The sequence below is a fragment of the Scaptodrosophila lebanonensis genome, unplaced genomic scaffold, assembly GCF_003285725.1.
Source record: "Scaptodrosophila lebanonensis strain 11010-0011.00,11010-0021.00 unplaced genomic scaffold, SlebRS2 tig00000043-arrow-pilon, whole genome shotgun sequence".
Classification (NCBI taxonomy): Eukaryota; Metazoa; Arthropoda; class Insecta; order Diptera; family Drosophilidae; genus Scaptodrosophila; species Scaptodrosophila lebanonensis.
In genome coordinates this window covers 6512375-6535358 of record NW_022060545.1, presented here as the reverse complement: position 1 = coordinate 6535358, position 22984 = coordinate 6512375, and the positions used below count along the sequence as shown (strand labels likewise).

The window sequence follows — 22984 nt, the reverse complement described above, 5'->3', positions numbered from 1 at the left end:
ATAATTTTTTATAAAAGCTGTAGATTCAATTTTGACGATATTAAAAATTCTCAGGTAATGCAGATCTTACTCGACATCATATTAGTCAGCTATTGTTCAAACATAAATTTTCCTTTACGTAAAAGTATATTCAATTAATGATATGTTAAGATGGCTAACTTTCTATTACAAATTATTAAGTAGAATAAACTCCCACTACCCTGCTGGAAAACCTTGAACTCATTCTAGAATAAGAGGGACCCACTGTTCTGGTATGTTGAGTCGTCAAACTCTAAATGGTGAGCCATCTTATCATGCTGGCTTTCAGTTAATTAATTCTGTGCGGCTGAAGTTATACAGCAAAGTCATAAACTTGCGAATAACTTTATTCGCATATGTGTATAAGCCATACGCATATATGTAGTCTGCAGTCATATATAATCTCTAACACAATCACAAACTTGAAAAGCATGTACAGCTGTATTTGTCCAGTTCTTAAAGAAGCAACTCATTGTGTAAAGAGAGAATATACAGTTTTTGTATGCGTATCTGTTATATGTATATTCAAAGAAAATTCGCTAACAATGCGTTCAAAAAAGCATATTGTATATAAGCTTTGTGGAAAAATGAAACACCTGTGTTTTGATTGAGAGTTATTGTTCTGAAAAAACACTGATCGACATATCTCTATAAAAGCGGATTGACACATATAACAAATCACGTCTTTAAGAAATGCGTTGCAGGCTGTTGACCATCTGTCTTTGTCTGATTCGTGTCGGTGATTCAGTTTTCGTAAAAACTAAAACCCATTTAACGACACAACGTCCAACTAAAGCACCATTATGGATACGGGAAATGGTGCTTCCATCAACACCTACGATAACCACAAAACGGTCTACAGTGCAATTCGCACCAAGATCAACAATTCGATCTGCAGTTCAATCCAGTAGAGGTGTTAAGATCTGGTCTACAAAAAAAATGTCAAAAATGGTAACAACGATGAGATTTACAACAGCAACTACTAAGGATTTGGCGATATGGTCCTCACCCTCTATCATACATCGCCCCATAAAATCAGAATGTTTTGATTCCGTTCGACGTCCAATCAAACGTATAACTTTCCGTTCCACGCGACCGACACTTCGAATAACTTTTCGTCCTACACTACGTCCCACACAACGTATTACACTACGTCCTACTCGTCGTCCTACTCCTCGCCGTACACCTCGCCCTACACCCCGTCCTACACCTCGTCCTACACCTCGTCCTACACCTCGTCCTACACCTCGTCCTACACCTCGTCCTACACCTCGTCCTACACCTCGTCCTACACCTCGTCCTACACCTCGTCCTACACCTCGTCCTACACCTCGTCCTACACCTCGTCCTTCACCTCGTCCTACACCTCGTCCTACACCTCGTCCTACACCTCGACCTACACCTCGTCCTACACCTCGTCCTACACCTCGTCCTACACCTCGTCCTACTCCTCGCCCTACACCTCGTCCTACACCTCGTCCTACACCTCGTCCTACGCCTCGTCCTACACCTCGTCCTACACCTCGCCCTACACCTCGTCCTACACCTCGTCCTACACGTCGTCCTACACCTCGTCCTACACCTCGTCCTACTCGTCGTCCTACTCCTCGCCGTACACCTCGTCCTACACCTCGTCCTACACCTCGTCCTACACCTCGTCCTACACCTCGTCCTACACCTCGTCCTACACACCGTCCTACACCTCGTCCTACACCTCGTCCTACACCCCGTCCTACACCTCGCCCTACACCCCGTCCTACACCTCGTCCTACACCCCAGCCAACACCAACCCAACGTCCTAGACCTTGTACTCCCCGTCCCACAAATAATACAACTCATCGTCCGACTGTCAGAATAACATTTACAATCGAAATCAATTAAAAGAAAGTAAATAATAAGATTAATAAGTAAGATTAATTGATTAAGAAATATGCGATAGAAATTAAATCCAACGGGTATCATATATTTACGTATACTAGTTTGATCTTGGACTTTTAAAGCTTTTATATATAAATGGAAGAAACAGTAAATTTTAAAGCGTTTACTTTTTGTATATTTTTTTATAAATAGGAGCGAGTGGATATATATCGCTGTTCCATCAAGATTAAATTTGAAGGATGACAAGGTTTCAAGTTCTTGTTCGCAACAAATATAATTCGCACATAGAAAAATATTCATCTACCGTAGATATGTAGATATTTATTTTCCAATTAATGAAAAGTTCATTTTAAATATTCCTTCAGATTGAAGAGGTTTAAAATTTAAATTAATAATAATTTTAAGAGCATTTATTATTTAAATGTATAAGTGCATATTTTTTCCCAGTAAAAAAGTATAAAATATCTTAAATGAAATTGATGGTTAATGTCTTGGTAATTAACTTTCCGTTAGAAACCACTAAAAACCTATTTAAAAGTCTTCTGAATGACCAAACGACATTTAAAATATTAATTTTTCTCCCGAGAGCATTCACATTACTCTTTCAAAAATAAATACACAAACCAGAATTAATAAGTGCTCGGTAAAAAATGAGGTGATATAGCATATTGCAAGCTTTGATAATACTCACACGTAACATACATCTTAAGAAAAGTTCCAAGACGAGAAATATAACGAAATATAATGATAAAAGTAACTCATTGGTGCACAAAAACCCAGGCGAACAGGCAACAGCTGATAGCTTGAAAGGAGGACTGGCGAGAGTACGAGTATGTGAAATGTAGTGCAACTTCCTTTTGTAGTCGTCGCTGTTATACGTATTGTTGCTCTTATTGTTTCTGTTTTATGCGTTTCTTTTTTTTGTGTGTGCATATGACTTATATGCGAGATATACATAGATGTGGGTATGTGTGTACGCGAACTTCCGTTACAAGCCAAGTGCTTACACTGCGAAAATACACAAATATAAACGCACAGAGAATACTTTGAACAACATACTCGTATGCAAGAGGAACGAGAAACATAGTCATGTGGCTGCCACAACTTAATACCACTTTAAATTACTTTCATTTCCGTTTTTGTTATTCCAAGCGCGTCGCTCAGGCGTCGTCAGCAGCGAAGTTGTTTTTGCAGCCGCTTCCAACGTCTTCTATTGCTAATGCTGGCGTAGCGTAGTCTCGAGTCGCGTCTCGTCGCGTCGCTGGTGGAACAACTTTATGCCCCTCGTGTTCGTGTTGCCTCTACTCCTATGCTGCTGCTCTGATATTTTCATTTTGAGTTTTGAAGCGTTGCTTATTCTTAATTAAGTTGCACAGCGCAAAATATTTCTTAACCAGAAGTTCTGGTAACAGCAACAGCAAAAGCAATTGCAAAAAAAAAAAAAAAAAAAAAAAACAGCAACAGCAACGGCAACTACGAGTATGTACAACAACACAGCATAATTTTGTCTGCTGAACTTACACTTGACATGTCTATGGGCGCGTGTCGGATGGGACTGAGGCTAGGGCTGGGGCGGGTGTTTCTAAATTAAGCGCGCCCAAATGTATGCTGTGAAAAATTCATAATGGCCAACAACTGTAAAAATATGCCACAGACGCCGCAGGCAACTCATTTGCCAGTGCCCTGCCACCCGCCTCCCCTCTATCAACTTCCTCTGTGCATCATAATGTTGATTAGTAGCTTAAGCTGCGGCAAATGTGCCAGCCTACGGGTAAGGGGGGGCTGCCATACTCTACACAGGGGAGGACTGGGGAGGGGATAGGGCATCATAGCGACAACTTAGCGCAATCCTATTAACGCCTTTCGCATAAGCCTGCCCAAAGACTTTACAGCCGCCAGCCGTAAATACAACTTAAGCCCAAGTCAAGCCAATGAACTTTGCCATATGGCAGTGTTCCTTCGTTATGGTGTAGTTGTTATTTCCTCTGTTTATTTTTTTTACTACATATCTGTCGCCGCAGTTAATTAAATTATATAATTAAATTGTTAATTAAATTACAAGTCAATATCTTTCTTTTTAATAGCGGCATAGGCAAGTGGCGCGTTCACATATTTGGCCAGAACCAGCGGTGGAAAAGAGAGCCCTAGGTGCTGCAGACAACAATGGCCGACTATAAAGAGCGAATAACTAAGAGAGAAAAAATGACGGCTCTCTTAGATTTTGCCAACGGCCAAACAAGCGCTTCAGTGAGAGGCAAGAGCGAGACATGCGCCCTGCACACAACGCCCAAGCAGTGGAGCAGGGAGTGCGAGGGGGGAGCAGCAACAACTGTAATCTTATATATATGTATATATGCGTGTGTGTGTGTGTGTGCGTGTGTGTCGCCATGTTTGAGTAACGCGCTCTTTACCAAACTCTGCGGCTGCACAAATTTCGAGGTTAACACGCCGGCAATTATTTGTGTTCGATGGCGAAGCGCGAAACGCTTATAGCATATTGCAGCAAATTCAATTAAAAAATTTAAAAAACAATATAAAAAAATTATATTATGACATAGAGGCAGATTTTTCATTTTAAATCCGCTTACAACGTGAAGCCAATTAAAAATGTATGACGGCATCACGGGATGCAAATTAATGTGATTCAAGCGTTTTTTAGAGTCAGGAGATTTGGTGAAGCGGGCATGACACTGCACCTTGGACATTAAAACTTTGCAGCAATGTGGCAGCAATGTGCCGCTCTCTACAACTCTATTGTGCACAGTGGTATGATTTTAAATAGAATTGACTTAAAATAATGGTGAAGATGTTTTTCTTTAATAATTAATGGCAAAATTCTTTGTGTTAAATAGTTAAGCCAGCCTGAAGGCCTTCGTTGCTCTGGCTATACAAATATTTACTTTTATATGTATTAAATTGTGTAATTTAGGATTAATTCTAAGTCAAAAAAAAATGTTAAAATTAAAAAAAAATATTTAAAATAATTATGCAAAGTAATTTGATATATGGGAAATGTTAGACGATGCTTGTTCTGGTTTTCTGGCTTGGGGTAAAGCTATAATTTATATTATTTTCAACATAAGTATATTGTTACTTACAAGTATTTGTGCATTAAACCCTATGCATGGATTTTGTTTCATTTGTTTGTCTGACTGATAAAATGTATTTAAGCTAAAGCCACTTCCTGAAATATCCGGTTTTTTCTTTAGCTATAAAAAGTGTCCAAAAAGGATCATTTAGGTTTTCCCATCATCTATGAAGTCAATAGTCCTTTTTTTATTATGGAAATGTTTTCAGAAACTTCACTTATAGTAGATATCCACTACTTATCAAAAACCAACATTGTTTTCTCCGCTTGATATCTAAATTTTTTTAAATAAAAATGTTAGTCTTTAGGTTAAATACAACCTAATGTTTGTTTGTTAACTCAATTTTATCTTCATTAGACGCATTGTCGTAGAATCCTTTCAAGGTTCACCTTGAATTGGAGTTCGTTCCCATTGTACAGCGGCAATGTTGAATTGGCTTCCGGCTGCCCAAGTAGCGAAGTTTCTGCAGTCTTGTAATACGCGACTTTACTATTATATATTTATTATATGGCATATATTGTGGGAACGTATATACTGTATATATGTATTTATATATAGTAAATAGTGAGTGGCAGTGCATTGTGGCCAGCGCCAATGCGGTTACTGATGCTGGAGTTTGTCGTCGCCAGCGACATAAATAGATTTAAACGCCACAGGAATTTGTATTCTTATTGGACTTTGGGTGCAAGTTTAGAATTACTAGACGTAATTGAAAAGTTTCTACAATGTTGTTTGCCCTTATCCCCCGCTCCCTTTTGTATGTAGAATGTGCGTGCGTGCATTGCATTGGCGCTTGGGCCGGATTTATGGTTGGGGAGCATGGGATTTAAATTGTATATGTCTATGGTGTATCTGCTGTATGTAGCAATTGTCTCTGTCTCGAAGTAACTACCAAGTTGCTGCCCTTAAAGTTTCATTGGCCAAGTTAAAGTGCGTCCGGCTTTCGTCCAGCTGCGCCTGGCTCTGAGTATGGCTGTATGTACGAGTATGTGTGTGTAAGCTGCTCAGTTGCCTTTGGTTGTTCAGTTGCTGGATGATTCCTTCTTGTTTTCTCTACTTGCAGTTGAATTTTTTGAGACATTTGCATGAAATCCCCTGCAAGTCTTCAATAAAGACAAATACATATGCATTGCTGCCCTCTGAGCTTCGATTTCATTTAGTTGTTTCGGAAAAGCCATATGGAATTTGTTCTATGATATTTTTAAGCAGCCTGGCTTTATGGGTTTGAAAAAATTCGTTGTACTCTTATGTGGGATTGTTAATCAATCAATGAACGTATGTGTAAGCCTTTGAATTTATCAATTCAATTTGTCGATTATATTAAACTTACCAATGATTAAAGTTTTCAAAAATGGTGACTTAAACTTACCTAAAAATAAAAAAAGAAGAAGAATTGATTAGTTATATGTGTAAATAACATTTTAAGGGAGCATCAAAAATATTGTCTTAAATAGGTATATAAACATTATTGATAGCGAACTTTTTAACTATAGTTGATAGTATTGTGTGTGAGGTCTTATGCGATGACCAGACAGACAAGAAATTAGCAAAGAAATTCCAAAAATTATTGAAGTAAAACAGTTCGACATTCAAAATAGCTTTTGTGGTGTACGAAATCTGAAAATTGTAAAGAGCTTGTGAACAAAATTATGGCAAATAAATTCCAAATAAATTTGTCGAAATTTGCAAATACTTCATGAACATAGTTATATATAGTACTAAGATAACATTTTCTTCTGCGACAAAACTTTTGTTTCCCCGGAGCTATACAACAATCAAACAAGCCCTATGACGCAGTTGTATACGATACAACAATTAAAGCATATAAGCTAATATTATCAATTCTGAATTCCCAGAAATGTACAATTCAAATAATTTTTGTTTGAGTGCTATTTACAACTCATAGCTCCCAGATATATACATTTAATTCTGATTGAGAATAACTGAAGAGCACATGTTTGAATTAGAAATTACAAGTAGGTTTGCTGTTATGTTTACATGGTTACTTTGATAATACAGATGGAGGCCAGTACGCCTTCTCTGATGGCGACTCAGCTCCAATCATTTGCGGACAATGATTTGCAATTGAAACTTCATTTGTGTGGCTAACTACAAAGCAGATAATCGAATCAGTCTTCGCTTTGCTTCGGCTGCTCGACTCATAGTATTACTTCTCATATTAGATTTCTGAGCCTTGTTACATCAGAGCTGCAATCAACTGCAAAATTTGACGGCATAATCAAAACCCAAAATACTTTGACTGGCCGCTGGCAAAAGTCAAGCGACGAAAGCTATGTAAGCAAATGTCTGGCAAGACACAAGAGGGTTTTATGCAAATGTAACCCCATGAATGGCTGAATGGTGTTTGTCTGGGGGGGGAACATTTGAGGGGATTTTATGGATATACATATGGGATGGCAACTGTTTAACTTATTATACGAAATAATTTCATGTAAATGAAAACTAAACAAACTGTGTGGCATAACAGACGTATAAACAAACAAACAGACAAATACACAAACAAACAAACAAACGAACAAATATACGCACACGCTTGGGAACATATAGTTTTGGATTTTCGGTATTTTAGGAAAATGTTCGGTCTGCTTGGGTCCAAAGGGTCTTTGCTTCGTTCTGCATGGCCGTAAAGTTTGATTTATGCATATTGTTGTTTCATGTTGCATACCAAAATGTGGGCGTGGCACGTGCTGTGCATTACAAATGTGGGGGCTGGCCTGCTGACGACCGACCATCAAATACAAGTATTGGTGTGAGTGTGTGTGTGCGCCTGTAGCTATGCAACAATTTAATTGCAGTGCCTGTTTATTGATTTATGCGAAAGCACATTAATGCGTTTGTGCCATTTTGTAGCACACAGCGGATGAGAATTGCGCAGACTTTGCCAGTGGCAAGCGAAATTTACTGAAATTATTTTAATAACTATAAATTCAGTGCAACGCACATACAAATACAAACACAGACACGTTCGAAATGTATTAACTATACGAGTATACAAAATTTCGTTTCGTTTTGTTTACGATTTATTTACAGACACACACGCACCCATACATACATATAAATATTTTATGCACAATGTGCCACTTGACGTATACTTAATTACGAAATTGTTGCATTTTGCATGTTATATTAACCATATGTGTAAATATTTGCTTCACATTGGGAATAGCACAGAAAAATAGATTTAGAAGCCGATTATAAAATACCCTTAAAAAATTAGACATCGAAAGGTTACATTTGGTATTAGAAACGTGCTTTTGCAACACTTGTTGACCCGATTAATTTTATAAACTAAAAAATATAGATAGCCATAACAATAATAATAATATAATCAATTAATTTCGAATAATACAAAAATGGGGTCGTTATACTTTTTCAAAAACTTTGATGGTTAAACAGAGTGTAGAAAACCGGTTTTACTCTGATTTTTATTTAGCGCTTATAGGACTCCTCCTATTTTTGTATTCCCCCATATAAGCAATAAATAAGCAACGACTTACTATAGATTTGACGACAGGTTTTAGAGAAGTATTTAATAGTTTTTTCCATATACATTGATAACCAAACTGTTTGTTATAATGCCTGCAAAAGTGAAAAGCAATACAAATAACGATATCCATTACCATTTTTCATAACTTTGGCTAGGCTGGTATAAAAGATTTGGGCGTTCATACAGACAGACCTGCGACAAATAGAAATAGCTGCCTCTCTCGCTTCGTATCTTTATTGTTCATAAAAAAAAAAATAATGCAGACATGTACTAACATATTTTGAGAGTAGTCAACCACTTCTCTTAACTCATATAGGGTATTAAAATCAACACAAAAACATCGCTACAACAACGGATGATTTGCATGAAATTAAATTATGGAAATGAACAGTGTAAAAGGAACGATAGCTCGCACTATTTAATTTTAATTAGCATTCAATTTGCAATTAAATTAAATTGCTGAACCTAATACGCATAAAGTGCAATCAGAGTCAGACAAAATTATTGGAATTTCTTTATTGCAGAAATACGCTTACATGCCGGTTCGAAAGCACTGTTGCCAAAGAAAGCATGTATGTATGTATGAATGTATGTATGTATGTGTGAGTGCCGCAGGTGCTTTTGTAACTCACATTGCAGTTGAGTTTAAATTTGAACTGTCTAATTACCTAAGTAGTTTACCCAAAAGCGCATTTAATCAAATTGCACAGAGGATGGACGCTCTGTTTGTAAATCGAGCAGAAGGGGAGAGGAGTTTGGTGGCAAACAATTTTATAATTGCATCGTTTTCATGACCATTAAGACTGGCAACGAGGCAAGCAAACACTCGACGCTTTCAACTTTTGACAGTAATGCAATTTTATTATGAATTTCGTTGCATTTCTCCGGTTCTCTCCTTTTGTCTTTCTCTCTTTCTCTCTCTCTCTCTCTCTCTCACACACACACTCTTTGTACCGTTTTTGAAAAATGCAGTAAATAAATTTATTTTGCATAAAAGTTTTGATAAATCACTGCAACGGAGTTGCTACAAAACCAACAATAGCAACGCGTAACAAAAAATACCCTAGAGAGCGACACGCTGTGCTGGTCTGTGGCTTACCGCCTCGCCCTCCCGCCAACACTCTACTATTTCGCTGTACTGCGAACAAAACTAAAATCATAACTTTATTCCCCCGTGTCTGTTCAAGTTTTAAATGCAAAATGCCACAGTGGGCAAAATGCTATGGAAATTGTCCCTCAAGTTGGTGTTACCTAAATGTCTGCCACCTTTCACATCGATTCCAATGACTTTACACAGGCAACGCAAATTAAAAAAAAAATAATAAACTCGTCCTTTCTCGGACCTAGGAGAATCTGGATGCCAACTTTGGTTATTCTAGCTTTTATAGTTTCTGAGATCCTTGCGTTCATCCAGACGGACGGGCGGACATGCCTAGATCGATTTCTCTCGTCATGCTGATTCAGAATATATATACTTTATGGGGTCGGAGATGCTTCCTTCTGCATGTTACATACTTTGCACAAACCTAATATACCCTTTTTACCCTACGGGTACAGGGTATAAAAATTGCAAATGATTTGTCAGTTTGTAAATAAAAATCGGGAGATAATTTGCAATTTCTGTTTAATAACTTCTAACTGCTTTTTTCAAGGCAAGTTCGTTGTAGGTTAATACAACTATGTTTTGATATTGCTTGTTTAATACGGACCACGAAGGTCAAGGTTTTTGGAACAACAAAAAAATATACAGCAAAAAAGATGAACAATTGTTTTTAGAAAATATGGCCAATAATTGATTTTTGTGCTACATTCTAAGAAGGGCTTAAAACTTGTCTCATTTAAGGTCATCGATAGGAAATATTCCCTGTGTCTTTCAAGTTATTTGTCTACTGTTAAGGATCTTATATTTATTGATTATTAAAACATATGCGCAAAAAAACCAGGCACTCTTGGTTGAAATCAATCAAGAATGAAATCAATATCTAGTCCAGACATAAAATACAGACAGAATATTATAATACACTGACCAAAAACTGTTCAAAGACCGTTTTATATTTTTGATTCAGTTTAAATTGTGATTATTATTGTCAAACAGTTGGATATATATTATTTTTTATCGTGACTCGTTCCACTGTGCAATATTTGTATATGCAATAGAAGCTAACAAGTTTTGAATAACAAACCGACAATGGTCAACAGTGTGAGCGTGCTGTATGCCACTATACTATACAGATTTAACTCTCCATATCGAACACCCCCCTTGATCCACACCCCTAACCACACCCACTCCCCACTCTCCAGGCAAACGCTCAACTAAGCACATTTGCCTTCGGCTACGGCGCGAATGGCGCAACATTTTGCTCGTCCCATGAATAATTTGCCAAATTAATAAATAATCACGGATTTTCTGGTTTGTTAGCTTTCTTTCTCCCATCTCTCCAACCCAATACGACTAATGCCATGTTTAGCGTTCGCGTTGTTCCCCAATGAACGCAAATTGCTGCCCATGCGAATGTTGTATTCATACTTGTATGTATGTATGTTTGTATGTATATGTAAACCACACACACACACACACACAATCGCAATCACAGACACATACAAAGTTATTGGCATGCATGCAACGCACTCTAATAGATTGTTTGTCATTCGCAATGCCATGCATTGCATATCAGTGCGAGATATATTGAGAGCAATGAGAATGAATTTGTTTTCCAAAAATTTGATTTACACGCACTCGTAAATTTTAAATAATGTGTGCAGTTTTTTTTTTTTTTTGTGTTCAATTTCTGTCTTGTTCGCTTCATTTCAATTGCCGGCCATGTGGCATGCATTTAACTATTCAGTTTATCAAATTTAAATTGTGCAAATGAAATGCATATAAATTTGGTTTATGTTTCAATGCCGTTGGCAATGATTTTTCAGCAGCACGCAAGCACACACACACACACGCACACACAAACCGCAAATAATAGGCTGAAATAACTGGGAAATAAAAATAAATTTTTCAAAGTGGGTAGAAAAGAGAAACCCGCAAATTAAAGTTGTAAATATTTAGTAAATTTAACTGATCAGATTGCAAAAATAAATATTGATGTACATGTATATGTATTTTGTTGTATATACAATCAATCATCTCCAAATCTTGTGCATAGCGAGTATAAATATAGAATTGACTTGTAAGTTGCTTTAAAATATAGTTACCATAAAAACTAAGAAGCCGAAAAGTTTACTTTAGAATTAAAGAACTATGTTGGATGTTTATCAGTTTGGAAAAAAGTTTTGTGTAAAAACATGCCAGAATGCCAACAACCGATGCAAACCTTAAAGCAGTGTAGAAAATTGTTACGAAGAATCATCCACCCACTATCAGAGAAGTTGCTAATATTTTGACTTTAAAACTGTTGATGATGTCAACGACGATACAGATTTGCTCAGAACGTCCATAGTTAGTGATCAAACATGGACTATATGAAGCCCAGATTCTTTAATCCATTTTATCGTAAGCAAGAAATGGAGCTGTTTAGTAGAAGACTGGAAGATCACCTATAGATAAATTGTTCTCATTTTCAGTTTTTTATTTAAAATATTGAATATATTGTCAAGAACTAATAATATAAACAATATACCATACAAGCTTGGCTGTTCTGAACGGCAATTCTTTATATAGCATGAGCTATTCGCCTGTGGAATCAACTACCTCAATATTTAAAGAAAATTAGTAGTGCATAGCAATTTAGGGAAACATTAAATTTGTTCTTAAAAATAAGTAACTAATAACATAAAATGTCTGCAACATAAAATAGTCTTTTTCATTTAATTTTCAATTTTATAAAATAGGTGAAGTAGGTTAATCAAACCGTCTTAAATTTGTTAAATGGAAATTGCATGTTTCTTGAGAATAGCGCATTAATTTATAAGAATTCCTTCTTGCCGCGCTGGAAATAATAATAATAATAATAAAAAAAAAAGAAAAAAGGAAAAATTGTTCACTAAGTTCATGTTAGGTGCATACAAAATCGTCAGACTGAAATTTGATTTCGGTAACTAAACTTTCCTGTTGCTTTTTACTTTATCATTACTACTGTGTTTTGTTAATGGAGGAGTCTCGCAGAAAAGAAGGAAAGAGACACTGAGAGCTGATGTGGATATTTGTGTTTCACTTTATATGGTCCAGGAACAAAAATATCTTCACCTTTCTATGGCCAGGAATTTGTAGAATACTTCAGACTGATTTATTTTGAACTGCAAGCAATTGCAACGCAGACGAAATCGAGAAGAGCTTTTAAAGTGTAATCCAATTGCATTAATAATTAGTAGGCTTTTGAAATTTAAAACATAACAAAAGAAAGAAACTCATATACTTGTATATATATAATAGTCAAGGATAAATTCACCAAAGCGTAGTAAAATATTTGCACTTTGATAAATGTTGAATAATAACAATGCTGGATGTGAAAACGTGTTACCGCTAAAAACTATTCTAAACCACTGACACAGTCAGAGCCTACGCACTTTTTAACGAGTATCTGTGTACGCACACATGTATAATTATACTATATACAAAGTGTACCATACATAACAGGCTACTCACCCTGCGGGTGAATAGCAAAAGCAAGTTGATGGTGCAAAGGAAGCTATGCAACGGGCCACATTGCCGCCAACCAAAACCACAACAACTACAACTGCAACAACAACAAGCCACAGCAGCAGAAAAAATGGCAGTGCAGTGGAAGCAGAAGCTTCTGCTGCTGCTTCTGCTTTGGCTGCTGTTGCTGTTGGCTGTCGTCGCCATTTCGCCGCACTCGATAGCTTCAATTAAAATGGCAATTAAGAAATTTTCACTTCCGAAACAGAAATTCCGTGTGCAAACACACACACACACACACATTGCATACAACTATTGCATTGTGTTCACTCGCAGTTGCCTTTTGTTTGAGCACTCATCATGCCACTCCATAAACACACATATTATATATACACACACATACTTGTATGTACATATAAGCTATTGCACACTTGCATTCGCAATCGCATTCTTTTAAGCACACAAACAAAATGGCTGCCAGCATGCGCACATGAGTCTGTCATATTAACGGAAATTAATTTCAGTGTTTCATTATTTTTTCATGCCCATAATTTCACAATTTTTCTACTACACATGCTCTCGTACAACAATAACAACAGCAACAGCATATAGTAATGGGAAAAATCACAGGCATTTTCTGTTTGCTTTTTTTTCCAATAACTTTCAGTCGCATTTTTCGCGCTTTTCTTGCACAGCTGCCTCTGCTGCTCGTTCATTTCCTTCTGAATGCACAAAATGTGAAAATATGAAAATGGCGGGCAAAAGAGACGAAAATATGAATACAAAAAAAGGGAAAAAAAGAAAATGGCGTGCGCAAAACTGAGCGAATGAATGGATGCGTGTATTGAATGCATTGCATGCATGGCTGGCTTACTGAGTGAGCGAGCCAGCCAGCGACTGAATGACGACGGAGCGACTGACTCCATGACTGACTGACTGACTGACTGAATGAATGAATGAATGTATGACTGACTAACGTCAAAGTTTAATGCCGTGTATGATGAATTTCATTGTTTCTGAGCTGCGGGCAACAGCTGCGCGTATGCCTGTGCATTATTGCTCGTATAACGCATACGCCATGTATTGCAAGCCTGCCTTCTGGCCTGCACAGCCAACGTAAAACGATATCGTTCCATATTTTACTAATTTCTTTTTTGCGGCTACGACTGATGTGCTGTCGGTCTGTCTGATGGGCCTGTCTTTAAAGCTCAAAGTGCGCATATCAGCTGCCAAACTCCATTCCCCACATTGCCTGTCAAAAGGAAGACAATTTCCACTCATTACGACAAGCGTTTCGGCCTGCGCCGTTCATGTCTAGAAATGCAAATTGGTTGGCAATCAATGACCACGACGCAACAAATAGGCCACACGCATGCCTACACTGAGAGCAAAAAAGTGATTTAAATTAAATAACAATACATGGTGCGTTTCAACAAAAAGCTTCATTTATAAAGTATAGTATGATTAAGTCTTTAGTGGGCTCATGCTTGAGAACTGGAGCACAAAGCGCATTCTTAACAATACGCTCCAATGCTTGAAAAAATGTATTGATCTTTATGAAGAACATTGAATCCTTTTTCGTTAGCAAATGTTTATTTTAACTTTTTTTAAAAGTTTTATAACAATTATGAAAATTTCAATTGAAAACCTGCCCCGGAAATGTGAGGAACTATTGCATTCCAAATCACAAGAAAAATATATCAATAGCTCTGACAGACCAGATGTGTAATAAAACTGCAGTTCTAATTAAAATGAATGCTGCAAATCGATAAATATTGGAAATAAATAAACTAATACCTTGCACTTTGAATAATTTTGCAAATAATCAATAGCTGGCCAAATAGCAAATAAATTAGTAGACGTTATTGTATAGTTTTTTCTTAAGCTTTTTATCTTTATGTTGAAATTATAACCTTGTATTATTAAATATCTTTATTTTATTTGATAATATTATATGATAATATAAATCATAATTTTTGTATATATATCCACAGCACTATTTGCTGATTTACTAAATAAATAAATAACCAGCGGATCACAAGGCTCATAGTTGGGTTGGCAAAGAACAAATCGACCAATATTATTGTAATTTTATTAGATTTGTTTTTAGCTTGTAATTCTTTAATCTGTGAGCTTTTTAAATGAATAAACAAATCAAGTTAATGTTGATTAGTCGAGTCTATTAGCTTAGAAAAAGGAAGTGGGAGTTTTTAGATGACACCAATTCTGAAAAAGGTATAATAAATCTTCAAATCCTTCAAATTCAAAAATCGATTTCGTAAATATTGTTTTTTCGGTGTATGGAAAATTGTTAGATTGGTGGTCTATGAATATGGATCCACATCCAATTGGCGTAGTAGTATACCAATGCACAAGCATACCTATGTATGTACACATGGCCATTAGACTGCTCCATTTAAGCTTCGAGGCGATGAGATGGGTTGGGTTTGTGTCTGATTTATGCTTCGCTTGTTCAATTATTTGTTAGCTCCGAACCGGCGGCAACATTTTGAGGCACCTTTACCGCACTTTTGAGCTGCTCTGCACCTCTTGGGCAGGTCGGTCTTCAAGCATTTAAGTTGCACATAATTAATGTTGCACACATTATATGCCCATCTCGTTCACTCTCTCCGCTCCCTCTTGCTCTATCTCTTTCTTTGTCCCTCGGTCTATGGAGAGTGCCAGGTGGTCGTCTCACCTGACACAAAAGGCTTTGCACTTGCGGTTCCACTTGATTCGCCTGCGTAATACAACAAAGATGTGCATTCAACTTAATTAGCAACTCTGTTGGCAAGGAACCATGTCATGTTCTCCTTTGTTCGTCGAAATGTCCCAACGCACACGTTCATTTTTGGTCGGGTTCTTTTTGGGGGTTTTCGTTTGTGGTTTCATTGGGTTTTGCTCTTGGTTTTGGTTTCAGTCTCCATGCCGGTGTCGGTGGGTCATTTGGTTAGTTAGTCTGATTGTATAATATTGCTAGGATGTCTCTTTGTCTGGCTATCTGCAGTGTCAAGTGATGCGTTCAAGTTGAAGGCTTTTGTGGACAGGTTTGACAATTGCTTAGGTCAGTCAATATTGTGTGAAGTTGATTGGGCAGCTACTAGGCTACTAGTATGTGGGAGCTAGCTGGCTGCTCAGGTCACTAATTCGATTTAATTTGTTGAACAATAGCAGGTAACTGAGCTCAAAGATTGCATTAAGATTGATGAGATGAAATGTATTTTGAAATTAAAATCAGGTCAACCAAAAGTAATTGTATTAACCTTTAGACAATGCACAGTGCCCAGCTTTAACAGTCGCTGAACAGACTGAACTGCCAAGGTCGGCGAGGGATAAGTGGCTGGCTTCATGAAAGTTGAGAACTGCATCCTCATTTTCTGCCAACAACTATTTACTTAAAGTACTGTTGGAGCACCCTACTGAGCCTCTAAGCCTTTTCTTTGCGCTCTCTATCGCGCCCTTTACTGCGCTCTCTACTGCGCTCTCTTTGTACATTACTTGTCTTCTGCCGACCCGCTGACTTGTAGCGGCAGCAGGCAAATCACTTGCTAAATAATTCTCGCATATTCAACGTCGTTTGTACAATTATCCAAGCCATTAAAAGCCATATTAATAATCGAAGAATACCGCGTCTCATTAATAAATAGTTAAATCTTGTTGTCGTTTCGCTAAAAAGCTAGCGATTTTTCATTGGCGCCCGAGCAGGGACCTCGGTTTTCAGAAGATTATTTCCTCGTTTGTTTGCGGTCTTTGTGGCTTGGTTTTTGTGCGCGGTCGTGTGATTACTTCGTTTGATTTGGATTTGGAGCTTGGTGCCTTTCTGGATATCATCAACTACATACATTCGTTTGGACTGTGGAGCTGCTGTCTGCCCTACTTGTGCATCGTTTCGCTTGGCTAATGGGTGATCGTCGCTCGGAATCCAGGGAAGTTTCGGTGGACTCTTTTGAGAGCTTGCAGGTATTCTGTGCCAACAATTGAGCATAAAGCATTAACAAGTTTAATTGCTGCAATTCGTGCAAGTGCAAAGTGGAAAAAAATCTATTTACATATATACATACGTATGTACATATAGTACGTGTGTGCTGCCGACTCAATTTTTGGCACTTGATTTATTTTGTGCAATAACATTACATACACAAATTATATTATATACATACATATACACACATACACCACACCTTGCATAAATTAACATAATTATACACCCTCATAAACATAACTACTAACAAAACCTCGAGGCAAAACAAACCACAACAATTAAAAAAGGGCTACTAAGCTGATTTTTAACATAAACAAATATTTTAAAGTTATTTGTTTCTACTGTGTTGGTTTTTTGGTGAAGATTTGTTGCATCAGCTGCACACATACAACCATAGCTTTGTTGTTGCTTGCGCCGCTAGCGTAGCAAAAGAATTTTGTCGCTCTCTCCTTTGTGCGCGCCTTTTTTCGGCTACACTTGTCGCTGGGCCAACGAACTTCCCCCCGCTACCCGTTCGGATTAGCGTTGCCTACAAGCGTGCTTGCGGTAATCGACGCCTATTTTCTGAGTACAGCTGAGACTGCTTGCAGATTTCGTTGTTGTTTGTGCGGTCGCTTGGACTGCTACTTTGCTTGCGTGCATACTGTATTGAGTGCGTGTGTACGTAATCTGTGTGCATCTCAGTTGGTCTCTTGCTGTTAGCGCGTTGTTATTTGCGAGGGCTGTTAGGAAAGTTCGGTTTTCAGTTTTGTTTGATTTGCAACTTGTTTAGAGTTTATTTGGTTATACTCTACCATGTCGGAATCTGAGAAGCACCAAGTAGTAGCTAAATCTAGTTCTAAACTAGTAGTAGTAGTGCAGAAATTTGACAAGGTTAGCGCTGATATTGCTCGTATGAGAACAGCATTTCAGTTAAAGACAATTTCGTTTGAACAAACAGAACTCGAGTGTCGTCTCGAGCTGTTAGAAGATTACATAAAGAAAGCTATGGCGCTTCAGGCAGATTTGGATAGTCTCAATCCAAGTAATGATAGTAGGGGGCCACTTGAGGATTTGTGCATTTCAACTAAGGCGTTGTATGTGAAGGCAACGAAACAAAAAGTTGAATGTCAGACTTCTCATGACTGTTCTATGATGGCCAGTCAACGGTCCCAGTTACCCAAAATGCGGCTGCCTACATTCAGTGGAAAGCATGCCGAATTTAAGAATTTTATGTGCTTATTTGAAAGCCTAGTTCATGACGATCCTTCGTTGACCAACGTCGAGAAGTTTAATCATTTAGTGTCGTGCTTGTCAGGTGAGGCTCTAGGAGTTGTGAAACCGTTTCAGTTAACGGACTGCAATTACTCGAAAGCCATTGCTAGCCTCAAGTCTGTGTACGACAACAAATGTTTGATATTTTTCGACACTATCTCGCAATTGTTTGACATCCCAAGTATGACCAAACCTAATGCGTCTACTTTGCGATCCATCATTGACACTGTTTCTGCCATTTATGCGTCTTTAACTTCGTTGGGAAGTGAAAAGGACATTTCGAATGCAATGATCATACATATGGTTATGGCCAAAGTTGATCATGCAACCAAATCTCGTTTTGAGGAACAGCTCGATTATGACAAGTTGCCTTCTTGGGATGATTGCGCTAAGCAGTTAAACAGGCGTTACCAATATTTAGCGGCTGAAGAGACAACTCGGGTTCCAAATAAACCGCGAGTAGAACCTGCAAGAAATAGTAAAGCTTCGTTTTCTTGCACAAAGGGTCCTTCAAAGCCTTCAAAACCGGTTTCGAAGTGCACATATTGTGGTTCTGCGGATCACAATATTTATTCTTGCCCTTCCTTCGGTTCTATATCTGTTATGCAGCGATTTGAGTTTGCTAAGACTCAAAAAATGTGCCTCAATTGTTTGAATGTGGGCCATATAGTTTCCAGCTGCGAGGCTTCCAAGTGTCGGGTGTGTTCAAAACCACACCATTCGTTGTTGCACAGATACTCTGTAGCTGTGCCAAATTCACCCTCTCCACATGCAGTCGCACCTCCAGAAGCGTACTTAGGTCACGTTTTAAGTGCCGATCAAGTAATTCTTGCCACAGCAGTCGTAAAAATTAAAGATAGATTCGGTCATTACCATCCTGCTCGTGTGTTACTTGATGGCGGCTCACAGTTGAACCTCATGACTGAGAATCTTGCGAAGCGCCTTCGATTAAAGCGTAAAGACACAGCTGTGAGTATTGTAATGGCAGGTGGAACCACTACTGGTAGTAGGCACAAGGTGTGCGCTGATATTCAATCTCGTTTGAATTCTCACAGCTTTGGCACTGATTTTTGGGTTCTTAAATCCATATCAACTTGTCAGCCTGGTAACTTCGTGCCCACATCGAATTGGAAAATACCCGCAAACCTTGAGTTGGCTGACCCAGAATTCTATAAGCCAGCCAAGGTTGATATTCTCCTAGGCGCTGAACTTTTTTACAAGTTATTATGCGTTGGGCAAATCGAGCTCAATTCTTGTCTTCCATTGTTGCAGAAGACATTGCTGGGATGGGTTGTTGCTGGAAGATATACAGGGCAAATACCTCCTCAACAATTCAGCGTTAACGTTGTCGCTCAAGTTAATGATTGTTCTCTCGACACCTTAGTTCAACGCTTTTGGGAACTCGATCGGAGCCCAAATGAGTCGAAGGCTGTGCGCCAAACAGCTGAACAAAAGGCCTGTGAAGCTAACTTCACCAAATCAGTACAGCGCCTGTCTACAGGACGTTTTCAAGTCGAACTTCCGTTCAAATCCGATCCCGCTGTACTAGGGCTTTCCTTTCAAACTGCTGAAAGACGATTTTTGCAACTTGAGCGCAAACTCGCAAGAGACAAAACTCTCCATGACATGTACCATGACTTCATGAGAGAGTATCGTGATCTTGGGCATATGTCTGCTCTTGAATCTCCTCCTCCAGGACAGCACTACTACATTCCTCATCAGTGTGTCCTGAGACCTGAAAGCACCACAACCAAATTGCGTGTGGTGTTTGACGCTTCTAGTAAAACGTCAACGGCCCTATCATTAAATGACACTTTAATGGTTGGGCCGACTATTCAGAGGGAGCTTTATTCAACATTTGTAAATTTTCGGTTGAATAAATACGCAATTACTGCCGACATCTCCAAGATGTACAGGCAAATAAACGTGTCTGAAAAAGACAAAAAGTACCAGCTCATTCTCTGGCGAGAAAGCGCCTCTCATGAGCTGCAGACCTTTAAGTTGAACACTGTAACATACGGGACTGCATCAGCGCCATTTTTTGCTGTGCGCTTGTTGTTTGAATTGGCAAATATTTATGCTCGATGTCACCATGTCGCGTTAAATGTCATTAAAAATTGTTTTTATGTTGACGACATGCTGGCTCCTCATAATGATGTATTTCGTTATCATCTGCATGAGGATAGCTTTACTTCGTTGAAGCCGACAAAGCGGGATATATTATCTCGTTTGTCTGAGCAACTTGGACCTTTGTGCCCCATCGTCATAGCGGCCAAAACTCTGTGGCAAGAGCTGTGGCGATTTAAGAGGTTAGTTGGGCTGCTAAAGCAACAGATTTGGGTGATAAATACTCGTAGGTTTTGCTCAGCAGTTTTACATCACTGCCTTCGATGCAAGCCCAAGTTAGTTGAGCAAATAATGAGAAATTTGCCAGGTGATCGCCTTCGAGAAGGTCGACCTTTCAGGGTTTGTGGACTCGAACTTTGCGGCCCATTCCATGGTAGCTATCGCACACGCGGAAGACCGCCCGTTACAAATTACGTAGCGGTATTCGTTTGTTTTGCCTCGAAGGCCGTTCACCTCGAACTGGTAGCTAATTTATCCACTGATACTGTCCTTAACGTCTTTACAAGGTTCATCGGGAAGCGCGGCCTGCCGGAAATGGTCTTCAGCGACAACGTGACGAACTTCGCGGGAACAAGCGGCTTGCTGAGGGACATGCCGCCGGCTTTCGAGCGGAGAAAGGACGCCCTGACGGACTATGCGGCAGAGCGACGAACCGATTGGTGGTTCATTCTTCCCCGACCTCCTCACATAGGAGGATTGTTGGAGGCAGCGGCGCTGCTAGGCGACCAGTCCACGATGTTGGCAGTGCTCCGGGTGGATTTGAAAGACCGGGAGTCCTTCAAAGGGGCCGGAATGTTGGAGCACCCTACTGAGCCTCTAAGCCTTTTCTTTGCGCTCTCTATCGCGCCCTTTACTGCGCTCTCTACTGCGCTCTCTTTGTACATTACTTGTCTTCTGCCGACCCGCTGACTTGTAGCGGCAGCAGGCAAATCACTTGTTAAATAATTCTCGCATATTCAACGTCGTTTGTACAATTATCCAAGCCATTAAAAGCCATATTAATAATCGAAGAATACCGCGTCTCATTAATAAATAGTTAAATCTTGTTGTCGTTTCGCTAAAAAGCTAGCGATTTTTCAAGTACCATTAAATATTTAAACAATAGCCAATTTCTGGCATAAGCAGCTGGCCAATAAGAGCCACATCCGTTTAGGGTTTAAGCAGAACATCCGCTTGGCCTTTTAAAAAGCTTACACACAGACACACACACACATACACAAACGCACACCCCACCCTGAAGTCATGGCTAGCTCAGCTGTTGCCTCGCCAACTTTTTTCTTGTTTTAAACACGAAAAAAAACCTGAACGATGGAAAAATGCGAGAGAAATTTAAAAAGTAGTAACAAGCTGAACTTAAGCTGTAAAAAAAAAGTTTTGTAATAACTCTCTCATGGTTGGGCAAAACTTGGTAAGTCCCTCGCCCTATCCCAATCGCATCAATTGCTATGTGGTGCGTGCTGCAGCCCTATCCATAAAATATTGTTGTTACTGCGCATAAAAACAAAATTAACGCAATGCATTGACGTTTACGTTACCGTCCACGTTCATGTCCACGTTCACATCGACGTCCACGCGTGGGCGCCAGGCACTTCAGAAGACAACAAAAATATGGGCACGTGGGGCGTGAAAACCGCGTTATAATAAAATATATAGGAAAACCTTGTAAAGCGCCCTTAAGCCAATTTATATCAGCAGCAGCTACAAAAGTACCAGCTGCCGCCCACGCTTTCAACATTCGATTAAAAACAAAAAGGAAATAAATGCTGTATATTGTATATCGCAGCCAACACGCCCACAATCTCTCACACAGTGGGCCCAAAGCGATGTAAGCATATACATAAGATGGCGGTTGTTGTCTGAAAAGAATAACAATTTTAGAATGATAACCCTAAGTGGCTGAGTATTTTTGTGGCAACCCTTAGTGAGTGCCTCGAACAGACTTGCTTGTAATCAAGAAAAAAGAGTACTTGTTACAATATTTCCATTTGAAGGACATGGAATCAATCAATACCAAGTGTAATTTGATTCGAATATGAAATAGACTGCGTCCTCGTTTACAAAATTGTTGAAAACGACCTTGACTGGGCAGGACTGAAAGTTTGCGTGACATGGTAGGCATTTAAAAATATTATCTAAATCTTGAAATATAGATAATCGATTATCTCTATCTCTTAAATCAGAGGTGTTCCTTAAAAATTTTAAAAATTACATTGCAAAAGAGTTAACTGAATTCCATTCCTTTAGATAATGATTCATAGAAAGTTTTTGACAGCATATGCAGGAATTTTAATCATTCCAATAATTTGAACAAATAAAGAAAATTTAATATTTATATTTTGAATCGTTCCTGAATTTGTAATACAAATTTAGAGTTAACTGAAATCCATTCCTTTAGATAATAGTTTATAGAAAGGTTTTGACAGTACATGTAGGAATTTCAATTATTCCAATAATTTTAACAAATAAAGAATATTGTATATTTATATTTTTAATCGTTCTTGAATTTGTAATAAAAATATATAAATATTTTCACTTCTTAT

At 38.5% G+C, this 22984-nt stretch overlaps 1 protein-coding gene across 3 annotated transcripts in view; it reads right to left on the bottom strand.

The window, feature by feature from the left end:
- LOC115622987 (protein alan shepard) overlaps positions 1 to 22984 on the bottom strand; it is a 220218-nt gene that overhangs the window by 85365 nt on the left and 111869 nt on the right. The window contains exons 3-4 of one of the 3 annotated variants that reach the window (XM_030517142.1): positions 12963 to 12971; positions 7232 to 7252 (exon numbers count right to left, since the gene is read on the bottom strand). The exons of the other annotated variants lie outside the window; for them this stretch is intronic. Coding sequence (XP_030373002.1) covers positions 7232 to 7252; positions 12963 to 12971 — 30 coding nt within the window. The remainder of the gene's footprint in view (positions 1 to 7231; positions 7253 to 12962; positions 12972 to 22984) is intronic. 3 annotated transcript variants of the gene reach the window in all.